General features: G+C 51.4%; 1 protein-coding gene and 1 long non-coding RNA gene across 5 annotated transcripts in view; one reads left to right on the top strand and one right to left on the bottom strand.

The window, feature by feature from the left end:
• The window catches only part of PDE9A (phosphodiesterase 9A), an 89,230-nt gene extending 71,161 nt beyond the window's left edge, over positions 1-18,069 (top strand). Inside the window, exons 10-19 of one of the 4 annotated variants that reach the window (XM_084753703.1) lie at positions 1,331-1,417; positions 2,237-2,341; positions 2,514-2,596; positions 3,947-4,103; positions 7,259-7,372; positions 11,511-11,615; positions 12,371-12,499; positions 13,467-13,562; positions 15,327-15,440; positions 17,687-18,069. In XM_084753703.1, coding sequence (XP_084609829.1) covers positions 1,331-1,417; positions 2,237-2,341; positions 2,514-2,596; positions 3,947-4,103; positions 7,259-7,372; positions 11,511-11,615; positions 12,371-12,499; positions 13,467-13,562; positions 15,327-15,416 — 966 coding nt within the window. In that variant the 3' untranslated portion in view covers positions 15,417-15,440; positions 17,687-18,069. Of the gene's footprint in view, positions 1-1,330; positions 1,418-2,236; positions 2,342-2,513; positions 2,597-3,946; positions 4,104-7,258; positions 7,373-11,510; positions 11,616-12,370; positions 12,500-13,466; positions 13,563-15,320; positions 15,441-17,683 lie in introns of all 4 variants that reach the window. The other 3 variants (XM_084753702.1, XM_084753700.1, XM_084753701.1) reach the window with 3 other exon arrangements.
• LOC311581460 lies at positions 5,019-11,492 on the bottom strand. The gene is made up of 3 exons (XR_014773777.1): positions 9,256-11,492; positions 7,439-7,557; positions 5,019-7,317 (listed from the first exon to the last, which is right to left on the bottom strand). It is a non-coding gene; the product is annotated as an uncharacterized lncRNA (long non-coding RNA).
• Positions 18,070-18,611: the final 542 nt, after the last annotated feature.

The raw sequence follows: 18,611 nt of genomic DNA, 5'->3' as shown, positions 1-18,611 counted from the left end.
GCAACAACAACAACAAAAGAATAGAGCTCAGTGGCAGGCCCACACTCCTTTCGGCAGTCAGCCGTGTCAAACCGCCAGAGACTGGATGGCTTCAACAACAGCAGTGTGTTACTGTCTCAGTGTCCTAGAGCCAGAGGTCAAAGTTCAAGGTGTCTTGGGCTGGTCATTCCTGACCTCGCCCCTTAGCATCTTCTCTCAGTCATCTCTATGTGTTCCGTGTTCTGATCTGTCCCTACAGAGTCTGGTCGGATTGATTTGGACCCCTCCCAATGACCACATGTATCTTAGTTAACCTCTGTAAAAACCTATCCCCAATATGGTCACATTAGGGGGAGGGCCACAGTGGATCCTCAACGTACTATGTTCATGGGACACAATCCGGTCTCTTACATGATTTAGCCCATCAGTGCACAGACGCAGGGGAAACAGGTCAGGCTATAGCACTAACAGCTGCTGCCCTGTGCAGGTGCTGGGACACTGGTGCCCAGGACTGGATGTGTGGCTAGCGGGAAATGCTCTCTGCTGGGGTCATGCCATGTGCCCACTGGGCTGGCTCACTCAGCTCTGTATTACAGATCTCCTGTCTCCCTGAGACCTGCTTCCTCCACCCCACCCCACCCCCCACCCCCCAGAAGCAAAGCCACTCTATCCAGCCTCTTAGTTACAGACGCCTTTCCTGTTCCTCGCTGGCTTAGTGTCAAAACTCTCGGAGATGTCTGAAGAGACCTGCAAAGTGACAGCAGAATTAAACATCACGTCTGTCTCGCCCTCCACCAAGTGTCCACAGACGGACAGAATTCCTGGGAATAAGATTTGCTCAGATAGGCGCTCCACCCTCCAGACCAAGATTGAGACATTAGGAGGCAAATCAGGTCCCAGTAAGAGGATCAGACTTCAGCTCCTCAAAGCCCTTCCCAACTCCAGCCTTGAGCAAGCAAGGAGTGGCCCTCAGCGACACCCCTTCCTGGGTGTATGGTAGATGAATTCTCTCCTAACTGTTAGCCCTCTGCTGGCTTGTGGTCATCTTGGTGTCACGCTCTGAAGTCGTGTCACCCAGCCCAGGGTTGCTGTCTTACCTAGGATGCGTTCATGGGCTTCTGAGCTTGACACTTCACTCCCAGGAGACCTGCAGGCTGTCACAGGCCCACAGCCCATCTGGGTGATCCCACAATTGGCCCCTCCCATCCAGAGGCAAAACTCACCTTCCCAAGTCAACCCCAGTGGCACTGTCCTGGATGGTACATGAGAAAGAGGGGCAGCTGGTCTACCTGCTGCCTCTGACCCCTGACCTCTGACCCCTGGCCCCTTACCCCTGGCCCTATTCCCACAGATGCTGAGCTGCTTAGAACATATGTACCATGACCTCGGTCTGGTCAGGGAATTCAACATCAACCCCATCACACTCCGCAGGTGGCTGGTAAGTGGTGAGCTCACGCTCGGGTCTGTCACTTCCTCCCCGTCACACTGGAGTGAACTGTCCTGCATATCCTGGTAACAGTGGGCTCTTATAGAGTGGGTGTCAGTACCAAGAAGGTTCTGTGAGGTCATTTGTCCCATCTGTCCTCCCATGCCCACAGAGGAGCAAGGAAATAGTACAGCAATCAGGGAGACATCCACAAGGCACCCCACTAAAGCAGGGGTGTGTGGGGTGTCATGTGGTGTCTGGGTGTGTGTGGGTGAGGAGATCGTATGCGTATGTGGGATTATGTCTATGAGTATATAAATGTATGCGTGTGCATGTGTGTCTCTGGGAGCATGAATGTGAGAGTGTGTGTGATTGTCTGTGGGAGTGCATGTCTCTGAGACTGTGTGGGTGGGAGAGTGTCTCTGGGATTTTACGAAGAGTCCATGCATCTGGGGTATGCATGGTGTGGACGGCTATATGGTGATGGGTGTAGGCATAGTGGGGTGCTTAGGAGCAGACCTTTTTCTAAGGCATAGAATGTTGCTGCAAATCAAAAAACTGAAATCCTGTTAATTGTCCCATAAGCCCTAGAACCTAGATCCCTGAGCTCAGGGAGTGCTCCCTGCCCCGCCCCCAACTCCAGTGTGGCTCAGCAGATACCTTAGACCTTGCTCCCAGACGATAGAGTAGTGGGGCATTGCAGGACCACATCGTCCTGTTTTAGTCAACTTGGGAGCACCTGATGCCTTGAGCCTGAGGCTGCAAAGCCCTGGGAGCCTTCTAGGAGCAGGGGCCACTGAGCGCAAGCGACTCACCTTTTCCTCCCCACAGCTCTGTGTGCATGACAATTACCGGAACAACCCTTTCCACAACTTCCGGCATTGCTTCTGTGTGACGCAGATGATGTACAGCATGGTCTGGCTCTGTGGCCTCCAGGTGGGTCCTGCCAGCCCCCTTACCCTCTGTCCCTAACCCTGCCAAGTGGCTGTGCCCTCCTCTACCCCAGCCCAGGGGGACTGTGTCCCTCCCCTGTCACTGCAGCCCAGTCTGTCCCCACCCCCTCCTGCCCTCCCATGAGGACAGACCACCTGACTCTCACCTAATCCAGGAGAAGTTTTCCCAGATGGACATCTTGGTCCTGATGACCGCAGCCATCTGCCATGACCTGGACCACCCAGGGTACAACAACACGTACGTTTGGGATTTCTTTCTTGTTTCTCCTTTGAAAAGTACTCCTCTCGGGGGGAACCCTTCAGCAGCTCCCAGGTGGGGCTGCCAACCTAGATACCCTCCTCCACCCCACCCTAGCCCTGAAGGATGCAGTTTCCAGCTTTTGGACTTTGTCTAGGACCCTGGGCCTCCCCTGGGATGGAAACTCCAAGGCCACCAAACTCTATGGGCAGCCATGATCATCCCGTTGTGTCAGCCCCAGGCTCTGGAAGTGTATGGCAGTAACAGCCTGTCCCCTCCCCACGGTGAGGCCAACAGGCCTCCACAGTATTCTCTGCCAGGAAGCGTCCTCCTCAGACTTACTTCCAAAGACACAGGCAGAGGATGACAAGGGGGGCCAGAGTGAGTGAGGGCAAGGCTGAAGGAGTGCATGTCATGGGGCCAAGAGGGTGGGCCCAGATCTCGGGACATTAAGCCCTTCTTGTCTCCATTGGGCAGAAATGCTACACTGTGGAACTGACAGTCCACACTCATGGTGTGAGCTTGTATTCAGTGACACATGGGGCTTTCTAATGCACCTTTGTGGCTGTGCGGTGACATCAAATGCACTTGGGGTCATGCTACCACTTGTGAGGACAGAGTGGGTCCCAGGTCTAGCAGTGTATATTCCTCAGAGGCTGGTCGAGACAGAAGAGATGCCAGATGTGGCCGTGAGCACTCCTCAGGGGCTGACCCAAGAACTCATCCATTGCCTTTCTGTACATCCAGTGGTCACCAGAGCTACCAACGAGAGACTGGCAAAGAGTTCTTCATTTTATCATTGACCACAAAAGTCGGCCCTTAGAATAGCCCAGAGGAGCTCTTCTGTAACCCCAGCTCTTGGAGGCTGAGGGAGGCAAGAAGACCACAAATTCCAGACCAACCTGGGCTATAGGATGAGATCCTGTTATATATATATATAACATATATATTATATGTAAAATATATTTTACATATAATATATACCACATATTTTATATATTTTTTATATATATATGAGAGAGAGAATGAGAAAACAAACCTGTTTCCTCTTTCCCAAACCCTGTCTTTGCATATACGGAAAACCTGAAAGTTTTTAGAACCCTGATGCCTTTAAGGCCTCACCCAGGGAGAGAGCTGAGGTCACAGGTTGGACCTAAAGGCACAGGATATCAACTTCTAGGAGCACGAGAGTCAGGGACTCAGCTGAAGCACGTTTCTGGTGTGAGCACACAGCATCCGGTCACTAGCCCTCAGCGCTTCCCTCCAACCTCCACAGGCACCATGTCCACCGTGGCACACAGATGCCGGTGGCAGGTCGCCTGAGCCCCCTGCTCTCTCCACACACCCTAGATACCAGATCAACGCCCGCACAGAACTGGCTGTGCGCTACAATGACATCTCACCGCTGGAGAACCACCACTGCGCCATCGCCTTCCAGATCCTGGCGAGACCCGAGTGCAACATCTTCGCCAGCGTGCCGCCCGAGAGCTTCAGGCAGATCAGGCAGGTGTGTGGGGTCAGAGCTTTGTAGGGTCAAAGCGGAGCCCCACTCTCCAGAGGCTCTTTGTGACAGCAGTACTGATCAAGGACCCTGAAGCCAGCCCTCTTTACCCACCTCCTCCAGGGCCCAGAAGTCCACCAGAAGATGGGCTTTTGCCATGTATGCCTAATGTTACCTGTATGTCACAGCCACTAATACAACCCTAACTGCTCCCATTGAGATGATTCCTATGTCTGAGCAGTCAGAAAAGAAAGGGAAGCAACTGGCCCGAGGCTATGGTACAGCGCCCCCCCCCACTCATCCCCCCCCTCACTGCTGCCGCCATAGGCGCCTAGGTTGCATGCAACCTGGTAGAGCTGATGTCTGCCATGTACCTTCAGTTACTGTCGCCCACCGCCTAGGGCTTGGCCATTCATCTCCACCATGACCTGTCCTAGCTGATTATCCTGCTAGACACTGCTGCCCCGAGACAAACACATCTAGTTCCCTAAAACACCGCCCTCCCGCGCAAATGGCCTTGTCTGAACTGTAACCGAATGAGACCACTGGTGCTATTTACAGGGAATGGAAGGACCCAGAGTGACTCCTGTCCAAAATGCAGGGGCTCGATAGTAGCTGACCCTCAAGAACCTGTGAACGAGACCTTATTTGGAAAAGAAAAAAAAAAGGAGGTGGGGGTCTTAGCATACCTGTTTAACTAGGATCTCCAGGTGCCACTATGGATTGGGCTCTAAACCAATGACAAGTGTCCTTATGAAGGGCAGAGGACAAAGAGACATGAACACAGCAAAAGGCCATGGGACAATAGAGGCCGATATTGGTATGGACAAAGCCAGGTCATGGGCTACCAGAAGGTACAATGGGCAGGAAAGCACCTTCTCTCGAACGTTGCGGGGGGTGGGGAGGGGGGGGAGGGCATGAACATGCTGGCACCTTCCTCTTGGCCTTCTAGCCCCCAGAACTCTAAGGGACGATATCCCCAAAGGTGGCAGCCCTGGGTGAGGCCACCCCGGCCATGTACATAAGGAGCATCTCCAGTTCTCTGAGAGTCACCCGCTGCCATCCCTTGAGGGATCCTGCCCTTTGAGTCTCAGCTGGCCTCCTTCCCCACACAGTTGAGGTGAGGCAGGGGAAGGTTCATCTGCCTTCTGGGGAACCTATAAGCTTGGCTTTGTCAAAGAGCAGCCGCCTCATAAACCACTATCTCCTCGTTCATCTGTTCCCCGAGAAGTTCAATGTCAAGTGTACTTCGCGACAGTCAATACCGGATCACTGACCGCCGGTAGAGCCCTCTCCTGCCCTTTCTTTCCTGTTTGCAGCTCTGCCCTATCTGTGTGTGCCATAGGTTGTTATGACAACCACACCCAGCCTTCTCTGAAGTGGCTAGAGGCCGTGGGAGGTGGCCACACAGGCCAGTGCCACCCAGTGACTGCCCAGACAGCCTGATGGAGCTTCCCTTAGTGTGTGGCTTCCCCCAGCAAGGAACATCAGGCAGCACCCCAGAAGAGAAAGGCAGTCATCTAAATGGATGAGGGGACAATGCATCCCTCCAAACAAAATCTTCTTCATGCTGGCCACCATGGGGACAGCAGGGGACAGCCAGCCCTGCCCTACCCCCAGAACTTTATGAGTTTTAAAATAAGACCTTTTCTTTTTATTTATCATGGATTCAGGTTTTTTTTTTTTAAATATTTTATTACAGGATAGGGAGATGGTTCGGTAAGTAAAGTACTTGCCACACAAGCCAGGCAACCTGAGCTCAGATCCCCAGAACCCACATCACAGCTAGGCGCAGTATTGCTAGCATCTAGAACCACAGTGCACAGCTACCAGGGAGATGAGAGGTGGAGACAGGATGGATGATGGATGGATGGATGGATGATGGATGGAACAGATACACGATGGACGGGTAGGTGGCAGATGGATGGTTAGATGGGAGGGATGACTGGAGTGATTGATGGTGGATGGGTGGGTGGATGGACAGATAGAAGGATGGATGGGCTGAGTGCAGATGGATTAATGGAGGGATGTGTAGCAACTAGGACGACATATAGATAAGTAGAATACAGTAGATGCCAGGAAGGCTAGATGGACAGAAGGAGAAATGAAGGAATGGGTCCATGGTTACAGTTTCCAATTGTGCTGCTTTTCCTGCACCACTTTTTTAGTTAACAAAGTAACTGCCTTAGTCTAGTTTCAGCTGCTATAGTAAAATACTGCAGACCGGGTAATTTAGGAAGAGGTTTGTGTTCACTCATAGTCCCGGAGCCTGGGAGGTCTAAGAGTGTGGCATCTGCATCTGCTCTGCATCTAGTGAGGGATGTGGGCCAAAGGTTAAAGGGCAAGAGTGAGAGTTCACTCCCTGTGGACTTAACCCAGGACCAGGTGGGTTGGGGGAGGATTTGAATTATGTCATGAGGGCAGAACCCATATACTCCTTAAGGACGCCATTTCTTTCTCTCTTTTTTTAAGGTTTATTTATTTATTTATTTATTTATTTATTTATTTATTATGTATACAGTGTTCTGCCTGGGTGTATGCCTGTAGGCCAGAAGAGGGCATCAGATCACATTATAGATGGTTGTGAACCACCATGTGGTTGCTGGGACTTGAACTCAGGACCTTTGGAAGAGCAGGCAGCGCTCTTAACCGCTGGGCCATCTCTCCAGCCCAAGGACCCCCTCTTCTTAACATAGTCACTGGAGGGACCAGATTTCAGCCCAAGTTTAGGAGGGCATCAACCATGGTCAGAGCACAGCATAGCTATAGATTAGAAGCCCATTGATTCTTCATTTACAGACTTAATAGTGGGAATGTCATCAAGTGCGTTCTGACTTAGATAATCAATCTATATGCGTCACACAGATGAGACAGTAGGAAACTTGGCTTAGAAACTCCATTATTGTTTCCAGGCAACAAGCTCTGAGCAGGGCTGATGGCAAACTTGGTGATTAAATCTAGGTGGCTTGGCTAAAACCTGCTGTTTCACAAGTCAGCATGACGACTCATGTGTCAGCCTGTGATCTGTAGCCCAGGGACATGGCACGGGGACAGACAGAGCACACCAGTGGGCGATGGTCACACAGGAGCTCGGAGCACAGTGTGAGGAGCTGTCACTGTGGTTCTGCTATGCGCTGACACCAAGTCCTCTTTCCATTCAGGGGATGATCACGCTGATCTTGGCCACCGACATGGCGAGGCATGCTGAGATTATGGATTCCTTCAAAGAGAAAATGGAGAATTTTGATTACAGCAACGAGGAGCACCTGACCCTGGTAGGTTGTGTCTTTGGAAACTAAGCCGTAGCCCGGTGGGAAACCAAGGAGCCCGGGGTGTCTCACCTGGCCATGGAGAGCTGGTGTGACTATATTGCGGTGTCACAGCTCCTCTGTCCCTTCCAAAAAGCAAAATGCAAAGCCAGCACACTGGTTCATCCCTGCAATCCCCAGTACTGGAGAGGCTGAGGCAGGAGGATTACAAAAGCTTTAGACTCATCACCTGGGCTACTTATAGTGAGTTCCTAGCCATCCTGGATTATAGGGTAAGACCCTGTCTCAAAAATAATTAAGTCCACAGTGTGCAAAATGTACTAACAAAATAATTAACAATTAATAACCCGTCATTCAGAGATTAATTGTTCTGTGCCTTGCTCTAGAGACATGCACCATAGTCTTTCTTAAAGCTGTTTATCTCTTTTAAACTAATACCATGGGGATGGAGAGGTGGCTTGGCGGTTAAGAGCTCTTGAGCTCTTGCACAGGACCTGGGTTCAGTTCCCAGCACCCCCACGGCAACTCACAACCACATGTAATTCCAGATCCGGGGGAATCTGATGCCCTCTTCTGGCCTCTGTGGGCACTGCACACACATAGTACACATACATACATACATGCAGACAAAACACTCATGCACATAAAATAAATATAAATGCCTTTCAAGCCAGTAACACCACTTTGCCCTTCCTGAAGTATTGATTGACAGCAAATGAGGATGCCTTTCTTAAGTCAGGATGAACTTGTAGCTTCCATCCCATGATCCTGAGCTTTTGGGGGCCATTACTCCAAAAGGCTGAATCCCAGGGAGCAGACAGGATGCTAAGAAGGAAGGGCCCTTGTGACTAACACCTGAACTATGAGAGGACGCGTCTTCCCCCCAAGTCAGGGCCTCCAAGAGCACCCCCTTTCCAACGAAAAAAGAGAAGCACAGTTGTTTTCTTGTCCTTAGCGGATACTTTTTTTTTTTCTAGACAGGGTTTCTCTGTGTAGCCTTGGCCGTCCTGGACTCACTTTGTAGACCAGGCTGGCCTCGAACTCACAGGGATCCACCTGCCTCTGCCTCCGGAGTGCTGGGATTACAGGTGTGCGCCACCACGCCCAGCTAGGGGATACTTCTTAAAACCCCAATGAGTGCCTGACGCCATGGGGAGGCCAAACTCTGTGTATAATGTGCTTCTTCCTATTCACACACCGCTGCAATAAAGTCTAACTTACAAATTAGGCACAGGGGCTGGAGAGATGGCTCAGCAGTTAAGAGCACCGCCTGCTCTTCCAAAGGACCCGGGTTCAATTCCCAGCACCCACATGGCAGCTCACAACTGTCTGTAACTCCAAGATCTGACACCCTCATACCAACATACATAAATTAAAATTAAATAAAAATATTTTTTTTTTAAAAATTAGGCACAGAAGAGCCTTACGCCAATATAAGACAGAATAACAGGAGGACCACACAGTAAATAATGGGCAGGCAACGTGACCAAGAACACAGGGAAGACTCCTATCCTGGGTAGGGTAAAGATGGTGTGAGATCTTTCTATGTTGCTCAGGACAGGCTTGGATGTTAAAACTGGTGGGCTATTTATTTCTGGAACTGTCTATTGAATATTTTCTTGGGTAACTAAAAGCGTAGAAAGCAAAAGCAGGAACAGAAAGATTGAATCCACGGCAAGATCTGCTAAGGTCGGGGGGTGGGGGGGGAAGACAAGAGAATAAAGCAAAGGACGATGGGAAATGGCTGAAGGAAGCAAGCAGGCTGTACCCTGCATGCCTGATTTTCATCTGTGACATGAAGACAGCTAGCTTCAGGGCTGGGTGACAAGCAGAAGGCCAAGGGGTGTGCAGGTGGCTTAACAGGACGAGAAGCCAGACCAAAAACATACCTGCTCTCTCACCTCCGCCTACCCACCCACTGATGAGGAGGCGCGGGAGAAGATGCCGCCAAGGGCTCACTCTGCTTCTCACCTGGGACAGGATCAGACTGACTGCCCTTTAGTCACCGCAGGGCCCCCAAAGGCTGGGGGAGGGACTGAGATAGGACTGGGAGAAAAAGGTCAAAGTCCGAGCCTCTGCCTGGATGCTCCTGGGCCAAGGAAGTGGAAGTGGCCGGGGCGCAGCCTGAAGACAGATCAACAGACCTGACCCAGCCACTGCTGAGGCCACAGTGTCTAGTCTGGGACAATTCCCTGCCGTGAAGCCAAACAGACCGAGCTTGTCACTGCCTCTGGGCTGGAGCCAGTTCCCATACAGAGCAACAAAGAAGTTTAGCTGCCCAGGAACCAGAAGTGGGGCTGCACAGCAAATATCCATTGTCCCTCCAAGGAGCAGCAAGAGTGGAAGCATTGATTCACCCCGCTATGCAGACACAAGGCCTGTACCCAGCCAGGCCAGCTTCCCTCTCCTACGTGGAAAAGTCAGGAAGGCAGGTGGATCTGGGCCCGTGCCTCAGATAGGCATTCCTGTCTGTTCACCCTCAGACCCTGGACCCCACTTTCATGCAAAAAGGCCATACTATGAAGTGATGTCCATGCCCAGTACAAGGCCACCAGCCCCCACAGTCAGGCGTGGGTGATGTTCTAGCTAGCTCAGGAAAAACACTTGTGCAGACTCCTTTAACCGTCCTGATCTGGATTCCAGGGGAGTGGCTAGCCTCCTGCCTGGGAGGAGGTACATCCTTACAGGAGACTGCAGCCAAGAGGGCGCAGTGGGCACAAGACAATGCTACAAGAGACATCTGCTCTGGGGTGGCATGAGGCTGGAGGGAGTGGATGGACCTACACAGGCCCTTGCAGTCACAGGGATGTCTGCAGGGCATGAAGCCCCAGGCACAGGAACAGACTGATAGAGGAAAGCTGTGTTTAGGAAGGGAGAGCAGAGCTGAGGGCCTTTTTGCATGATTTTGTGCAATTTTCTAATTCCATCATCCGGGTTCTTCCTGAGGGACACACCCCTAGGTAAGCAATGCACCGCTGACCTCCCCCACCCCCACTGTCCTCAAACAGGGGATTGCAAAGCCTTTGCCACTGAGCTCTGACACCATTTCTTCACCTCTTGGGAGTCCCCCTCCCCAAGCTCTTTTCAATACCCCCTTTTAAACCATTGCTTCTTAAACCATTGCATCCTCTCTATATATTTTTCTTATATTTCCCACAGTCACTTGTAAAGGTGCTGGACTTGGTGTAAGCTAGGCAGACACTGTACTCCTCAGTTATGTCCCCAGCTCAGTTTTTACTTGGCACTTTGAGACAAGAGTCTCATTATGTTGTCCAGGCTGGCCTTGTAGGCAGACCGTGAATTTGCATCTTCTTGACTTGGCCATTGCTTTGAGAACCAGGCATGTTGACACATAACCTGTAATCCTCACAGCTGGGAGGCAGGAAGATGAGTTCAAGGCCAGCTTTGAGATCTAAAGGCCAGCCTGAGGTTCTGATTTCAACATGAGAGAGTGCTCACTCACTTTTTAACTTGACACTTTACAGTTAGTATGCTTTTTTCTGATTGATTGATTGATTTTCGAGACATAGTTTCTCTGAGTAGCCCTGGCTGTCCTGCAACTTACTCTGTAGACCAGGCTGGCCTCAAACTCACGGAGATCTGCCTGTCTCTGCCTCCTAAGTGCTGGGATTAAAGGTGTGCACCACCACTGCCTGGCCAATTTATTTATTTTTATTTTATGTGTGTTGGTGTTTTGCCTGCATGCATGTCTGTGTGAGGGTGTCAAATCTTGGAGTTAGAGACAGTTGTGAGCTGCCATGTAGGTGCTGGGAATTGAACCCAGGACCTCTGAAAGAGCAGTCCGTGCTCTTAACCACTGAGCCATCTCTTCAACCCCTGCAATTGGTATCATAAACGCTTGTGTTTCTGATGGGTCCCCATCCTTCCCTGGGGGAGTGAGGAAATTCACACTGCACAGATCTCAATGTAGAGTGCAGCCACACTGTGTGAGAGGGAGCAAGGAAGGAAGAGCATCCTTCAAGGAAGAAAACTTCTGTCCCTGATGGCCAGCATCCCCCCCACCCCTCTCCTCACTGCCCATTCCGTCCCTTTTTCCCACTTATGACGGCGAGCCCAGTCAACCCACACAGCAGCAATGCACATGCCACACCTGCTATAGCCCTGAATGCCATGTGTCTTTCAGCTGAAGATGATTCTCATAAAATGCTGTGACATCTCCAATGAGGTCCGTCCCATGGAGGTGGCCGAACCGTGGGTGGACTGTTTACTGGAAGAATATTTTATGCAGGTAAGAAATACTGAGCCACCAAATCACGAGCGCTGTTTCCGGCTCCGCGGATGGTGCTGCATTGGAAAGAGCAGACCAGGGCGACGGACATATCCATCCCACACCCCAGCAACCTCCATAAGACTGTCTGCCTCGACATACAGAGCAAGTGGCATTCTGCATTTGGCATTGTTTTGAGAACCAGGAGTGCTTGTAATCCTAGCAGCTAGGAGGCAGGAAGATCAGGAGACCAGGGCCGGCCTTGATTAGGCTGTGTTATACATGTGAGACAGCGGCCACCAGAGAAAACAAACAAACAGACAGACAAACAAAAAACAGTGTGATGAAACTACCACCCATTGGCACTCATAGAGCCATTTTTAGAAGCAGGCTCAAGAAAAATGGCTAAGAGTCAAAAAGCCAGACCCAAGGGGAAGGGCTGCTTGTGAAAAGGTGAGGCCAAGCAATGCAGTTTGTAGGATAGATGCAGGCAAGTAGCTGTGAAGTTTAGCCTTGTAAGCTGCCCTGTCATGCCCTCGAGATGGATGCTCAGCCCTAGACTTGGTCCCTATGGCTGCTGCTTTACCTCGCCTCGGCTCATATGTAGCCCTTACCCTGCAGGCTCTGTGTCCTTACCGGTGTACAGCTTTTGTGTGGCCGGGAGGATCACAGCTGGGCAGCATGTCCTGTTCTTCCTCTAAGGACAGGGCTGCTCTGTGCACGGGTGTCCACGGGCCTTTGTGCCTTTAATGTCACTGTCACTGTGTTCCCTGCAGAGTGACCGTGAAAAGTCAGAAGGCCTTCCTGTGGCCCCATTCATGGACCGAGACAAAGTCACCAAAGCGACAGCCCAAATTGGGTTCATCAAGTTTGTCCTGATCCCAATGTTTGAAACAGTGACTAAGGTGAGTGGAACAGCAATAAACACACATGTGCACGCATGCATTCACGCATGCTTCAGGAATATGCATGTACACACAAATGCACATGCACGAATCCTCTATAGCTTCATTATCGGCTGTCATGGTGATGGTTGCCTGGCAGCCATTCCTTTCTGCTATGTCCAGTGCACCCCCGCCCACACACACACACACCCCGGTGCTCTTCAAAGACCTCCATCTGTGCGTCTCAGGCCCTTGGTACCCACTTTGCCACTGCCTCTCTCTGCCAGCATTAAGACCCAGCCAGTTATAGCAGCTGTTAGCTCACCTGTCCTTCCAGGCCTCGCCTTAAAGGAGCAGCTGGAATTGGTGACCTCGGGCTGGGGCACTCTCGCCACCACATCCTAGCCTTCTACCACCCAGCCTCTGCAGCCTCCACCTTCCGGGTCCCAGAGCTGCCTACGCATCTCACCCAAGGCCACCACTTCCAGCCCCCTGGCTCCCAAACACACACTCATCCCTTGCCACCCATTTGTCCCACCCTCACTTCCTGCCCATCATTCTTTGGGTTTCTCAGAGACACCTATACATCCTTCCCATCCCCAGGCTCACCACCAGGAATTTTGTCAGATCTGTCCCCTGTACCATCAGACCCTCTGTGGCCATACCTCTCCTTGTCTTACCGGAAGGAGTAGGGACAGGAGAAGGTAGTAGGCTTTCTGAGGCCCTGTGAGGAACAGTAGGAGGCGAAACTCTGAGCAAGGGACAGAGATGGCAGGATGGGGATGTACTAAGGTCTCTAGGACTCGGAACTGGCCAAGAGAGTCACACCCCCATCACCTTGGATTTCCCTAAAGGTCTGGTTTGGAGGCCACTGGAAAGTGAACCCCTTGAGGCTCACAGGTAACCCCTCAAGAGCCCGTCAGCCCTCTTCCAGTGTTCTCTGCAACTTAACAAGGGTAGGTTGACCTTGGGCTCTCTTGCTCCCTAGCTCTTCCCTGTCGTCGAGGAGACCATGCTGCGGCCACTCTGGGAGTCCCGAGAGCACTATGAGGAGCTGAAACAGCTGGACGATGCCATGAAGGAGGTAAAGGCAGCTCAGAGGGTGCAGGCAGATGAGCCAAGGACCTGCGGGCAGGCAGTACAAAGGATGAGCCAGGGACCTGCGGGCAGGCAGTACAAAGGACGAGCCAGGGACCTGCGGGCAGGCAGTACAAAGGACGGGAGAGCTGAGCTCACTGAGACAAGAGGCCTAGACAAGATGCTCACTAAAAGTCTCTTCCTAGGGACTATGGCTGGCGGGCAGCGCTTTCCCCAGAGCCTGCTGTCTGTGTGACCCTGGAGGACCACAGTGCATCACAGCCTCTGCAGTGTCTCTTAGCACCTCCCTGGCCCATGTCCTCTTCCTGGCCAGGATGCCTGTTCAGTGAGGGCTGCACTGAAAAGGACACAAGAGCAAAGCAAGAGCCCACATCCCTGCTTTCAGACACAGCACACACAGGGCAACTCGGCTACCCCTTTTTTAAAAAAATATTTTTTATTAATTTATTCATATAATTCAGCTACTCTTGTGGTCCAGGAAATGAGCAGGTTTTAGGGTACTGCGGATGCTGGATCTCAGGAGAGGGTGGGAGCCACTATAGTCTTAACACAGATTCCTGTAAGGGGTTCACCTCTCTTGGAGCCCCTGTGTGAACATCTTTTCTTCCAGAGACGCTGGCACTAGGATCACAATCCATGCCTCCTGCCTGATGTGGCAGCTGGGTGCAGTCTTGCCTTACCTACCTCACCCCCCTGCTCCTCCTACCAGAACATCCATGCACCCAGAAAACTTTCTCCTTGGCAACCATGACCCCACCACCCAACCTGAGATGCTCCTCCGAGCTACATTTCCTACTCTGCACCCGTCCATCCACGCTCCCCGCTAACAGGACTCTAGCCATCTTTTCTGTCTTCTTTTCCAGGTGTGGCCTAGTATTGGTCACATCTCCTTCAGCCACATCTGCCACGCACCCCAGCCCCACCCGCGTCTGCAATGCCAGACGTGTCACAGACATATGGTAGATGCATAGGGGTTGACTGAAAGTGCAGACCAGCAATCCCAATCTCCCCGGTTGGTCTCTCCTGCCAAGAAGTCACAAGACAGCTCTGAAAATCCAAAAAGCTAAGAGCAAAACTGTACACACCAAAGGGCCACAGCAAGAGGGCATTCCCAGTCTAGATTCCCATAGGAAGGCTGCAGGGGCCTCTGCCACCACGGCCATCCCATCAGCCATTGCTCTGGGGGACCTGAGTCTGCAATCCTATATTCTGCTACCCAGTGGGAACGAATGTCAGGCCTCTCCAGGCTTCCATCCTGGCCTTAGAGAGGGAGGCACGAAAATGAAGTGATAGCTGGGCAGTGGTGGCGCGCGCCTTTAATCGCAGCACTCGGGAGGCAGAGGCAGGTGGACTGCTGTAAGTTCGAGGCCAGCCTGGTCTACAAAGCAAGTCCAGGACAGCCAAGGCTAACATAGAAAAACCCTGCCTGGGAAAGAGAGAGAGAGAGAGAGAGAGAGAGAGGGAGGGAGGGAGAGAGAGAGAGAGAGAGAGAGAGAGAGAGAGAGAGAGAGAGAGAGAAAGGAAAGGAAAGGAAAAGAAAATTAAGTGATAGGGCTGAGCAAGTGACACAGGAACTTGATCCCCAGGCCTGGGGCTATGGGCTGTGCTGGCTTGCTTGATCCAGACGTTGCTGCCCAGGATTATATGTGGGCCGCCATCTTTTGCATCTGAGTGTTTTCAGACAAGAGGCTGCTTGAGCTGGCCCACTGCCTCCAGGGGCTCACTTTAACCTCTGTTCTCTTAGTTACAGAAGAAGACGGAGAACTTGACATCTGGGAGCACCGAAAACACCACAGAAAACAAAGATGTGAAAAACAGTGAAGGCCAGTCTCCAAACTGATGGCTCAGTGTGTACACTAAGTGGGTGAGCACTGGGGTTCTATATGTGGGGAGGACAAAGTGCATGCATGTGTGTGTGTGTGTGTGTGTGTGTGTGTGTGTGTGTGTGTGTGTGTGCATGCCTTTGTGTGCATATGTGCCCCCATCCTCTTCTTCTTCTTCTTTTTTTTTTTTTTTTTTTAGATTTATTTATTTATGTGCACCTGCAGGTCGGAAATGGGCACCAGATCTCATTATAGATGGTTGTGAGCCACCATGTGGTTGCTGAGAACCGAACTCAGGACCTCTGGAAAAGCAACCAGTGCTCTAAACCTCTGAGCCATCTCTCCAGCCCTGCCTCCCCCTTTCTTACAAAGCACCAGAAAATCAGTCGTGGGATGTCCACCCTGCTGCCTTTGTCTATCCTAATTGCCTCCCACAGCTTTCTCCTCAACATCACAGTCAAGTGTTTTCACCTTTAACCTCGCAGCCAGGGTGGAACACTCCAGGGACACTTACAAACCATCATTTGCCTGATTCACTTATAGGGCGAGAGCAGGGTCAAACCACAGCGTGCAGCCTGCTTTCTGATGAGGCAGGCCTTTAATCCTGCACATCCTAGTTAGAGTCCGGGCTCTGATTTGGAGGGGGGGGGTCACACCCTGGGTATAGGATGCTAGCCACTCTTGTAATGGAGTAGTCTGTGGAGTGCGTCTGGAGTATTAGAAGCTTTTAAAAAGCATTTGCCCCTGTCACCACAAGTGTGTCCCCTGACACCTGCTGACATAGCCCTTCACTCAGTGCAGCCACACAGCTAGCGCATGCAAAGCTCCCACTAAGCACATGGCCATCAGGTGTGTGTCAGGTAAGCTGTGGGAGCCGGAGAAGCTGAGTTTGAAGGGGAAACAGCAAAGCCTTCAGCCTAAGGCATGCTTTTAGTAAAACCTTTGCAAGTGACAGCCATATGTCCCCACCTCTGTGAAGCCCAGAGCTCCATCTGTAAGCCCGAGGTCACTGTGTCGTTACTGGGACGTGAGCAGTTGTTCCATACTGAGACACCCAATAAACTTTGAAGGCAGGTCATGTTCTGGGGGAAAAAAAATGGCAGTGGCATTGTCTAATTTTGTCTACGTGTGTCGTGTGACTGACTAATTTTTTTCTTTAGGTTTATCTTATCTGTGTGTAGGTGTGTTTGCCTGAGTGAATATGTGCACCATGTGTGTGTTGGAGCCCACAGAAAAAGCCATCAGATCTCCTGGAACTGGAATTCCAGTTGGTCGTGAGCCACTGTGTGGTTACTGGGAACAGAAATCAATGCCCTCTGCAAGAGCAGCCACTGTTCTTAACCACTGAGCCATCTCTCCAGCCCCAACCTCATTCTTGTATAGTTTATGAATGTTTTAGATTAGTGTGCAAAGTGATGGTTTTCACCCTCGTGTCTTCATGCACATGTGTCACTACCGCTTCTCATCCATTCCTGCCCTTCCCCCACCCACTTGTTCCCTTTGACTCTGTGTGCGCACGCGTGCGTGTGTGTGCGTGCATGTGCGTGCGTGCGTGCGTGCGTGTGTGTGTGTGTGTGCGCGCGCGCGCCCTGGCATGCTTGCCTGCATGTGTGTCTGTGTACCATGTCTGGTGCCTGTGAAGGCCAAAAGAACACACTGGATTACTTGGAACTGGAGTTACAGACAGCGGTGGGCTGCCATGTGGATGCTGGGAATTGAACCTGGGACCTCTGGAAGAGCAGCCAGTGCTTTTAACCACTGAATTACCCCTCCAGTCCTACTTCTGCTTTAAGAAAGAAAGAAACAAACAAACAAACAAAAAGATTTTATTTTTAATTAGGTATATATGTGTGGGTATGTGCACATGAGTGCAGGCGCCCAGAGAGAACACAAGAGGGCGTTGAATACCCTGGAGCTGAAATAACAGGCAATATGGCTGCTGGGACTCAAACTTGGGTCCTCAACAAGAACAGTGCTATCTCCTAGCACTCCCCAGCCCAGATCTTTCTGCTCTTTTTTTTTTTTTTTTTGAGACAGGGTTTCTCTGTGTAGCCTTGGCTGTCCTGGACTCGCTTTGTAGACCAGGCTAGCCTTGAACTCACAGGGATCACCTGCCTCTGCCTCCCGAGTGCTGGGATTAAAGGCGTGCGCCACCACGTCCGGCTTTTCTTTCTGCTTTCTTATCACATATATTCCATTACATCTCGACTTCCCACTCAGTCCTGTGGCTGTGCCATCTCCAGTCCCCACAGAGAAAAACATGCCATCTTCCTCTTTTTTCCAGCAGACTGTACCAGTTAAAGCAACCGAGCTGTGGCCTCCAAGTGGACAGAGCTAGTGGGGCTTCCCAGAACCCTCCACACAAGGATGGCCGCGCCTAGACGACCCCCCTGATGACCTGCCACAGACCACGTTTTCTAAGAATCATTTTGTTCACTGCTATAAAAACAGGAATTGATGATGCTGTACAGAATTTTTATTTTTAAACTGTCTTTTAAATAATATATTCTTATACAGAAATGGGTCTGTACTTTTTTTCTTTGGGTTTTGCACTAGGGTTTCCACGGACTCTGGTTTTCCCTCAGATGTATCTTCCTATGGCTGAACAGTGTGATGCGATGCGAGGGTCCTTGTAAATTGCACATTAAACATCAGAACGGTGCCAGAGTGCAGGGGCGTGCACGTGTCGTGTGTTTATGAACAAAGGGAAGGCACCAGGTGTACAGAAGCTAGAGAAAGGGGCAGGCTGGGGACCATGAATTAGAGTGACGATGTGGAGACAGATGCCTTCCTGACCACCACAACAGTGACAGCTGCTGCGTGCTCACAGGGACCTCAAATCCTGAGGGACTCTGTCCCCCCAAAAAAGATGCCCTGTCTTCATTTCTGGAGGACAGGCAGTGGGGACATTCCGGGTGGCATGGTGGCTGCCCAGGAAGCCCAGCACCGCCCCCCCCACATGTCACGATTGAGATGGTTACATACACCCTGCTTACATGCCCCCCTTGTCCTCTCATGCACCTGGACTCTGGATTCTCAAGTTATAAGAAGGGGAGGGAAGCTGGGCCCTCTCCCAGGCCCCAGGGTCAGCACTGCTCCCCTGGAGGGCCACCCTGTGAAGAGTTGATCCACTGTTGAGCCCTTTGCATCCTGGATTGGATTTCCTTGAGGCATCTATTCCTCTGGATGAATATTACTTCTCATCTTTGAAT

This window comes from Acomys minous (assembly GCF_964271855.1).
Source record: "Acomys minous genome assembly, chromosome: 13".
In the NCBI taxonomy this organism is placed as follows: Eukaryota; Metazoa; Chordata; class Mammalia; order Rodentia; family Muridae; genus Acomys; species Acomys minous.
This window is presented reverse-complemented; position numbering and strand designations above follow the sequence as displayed.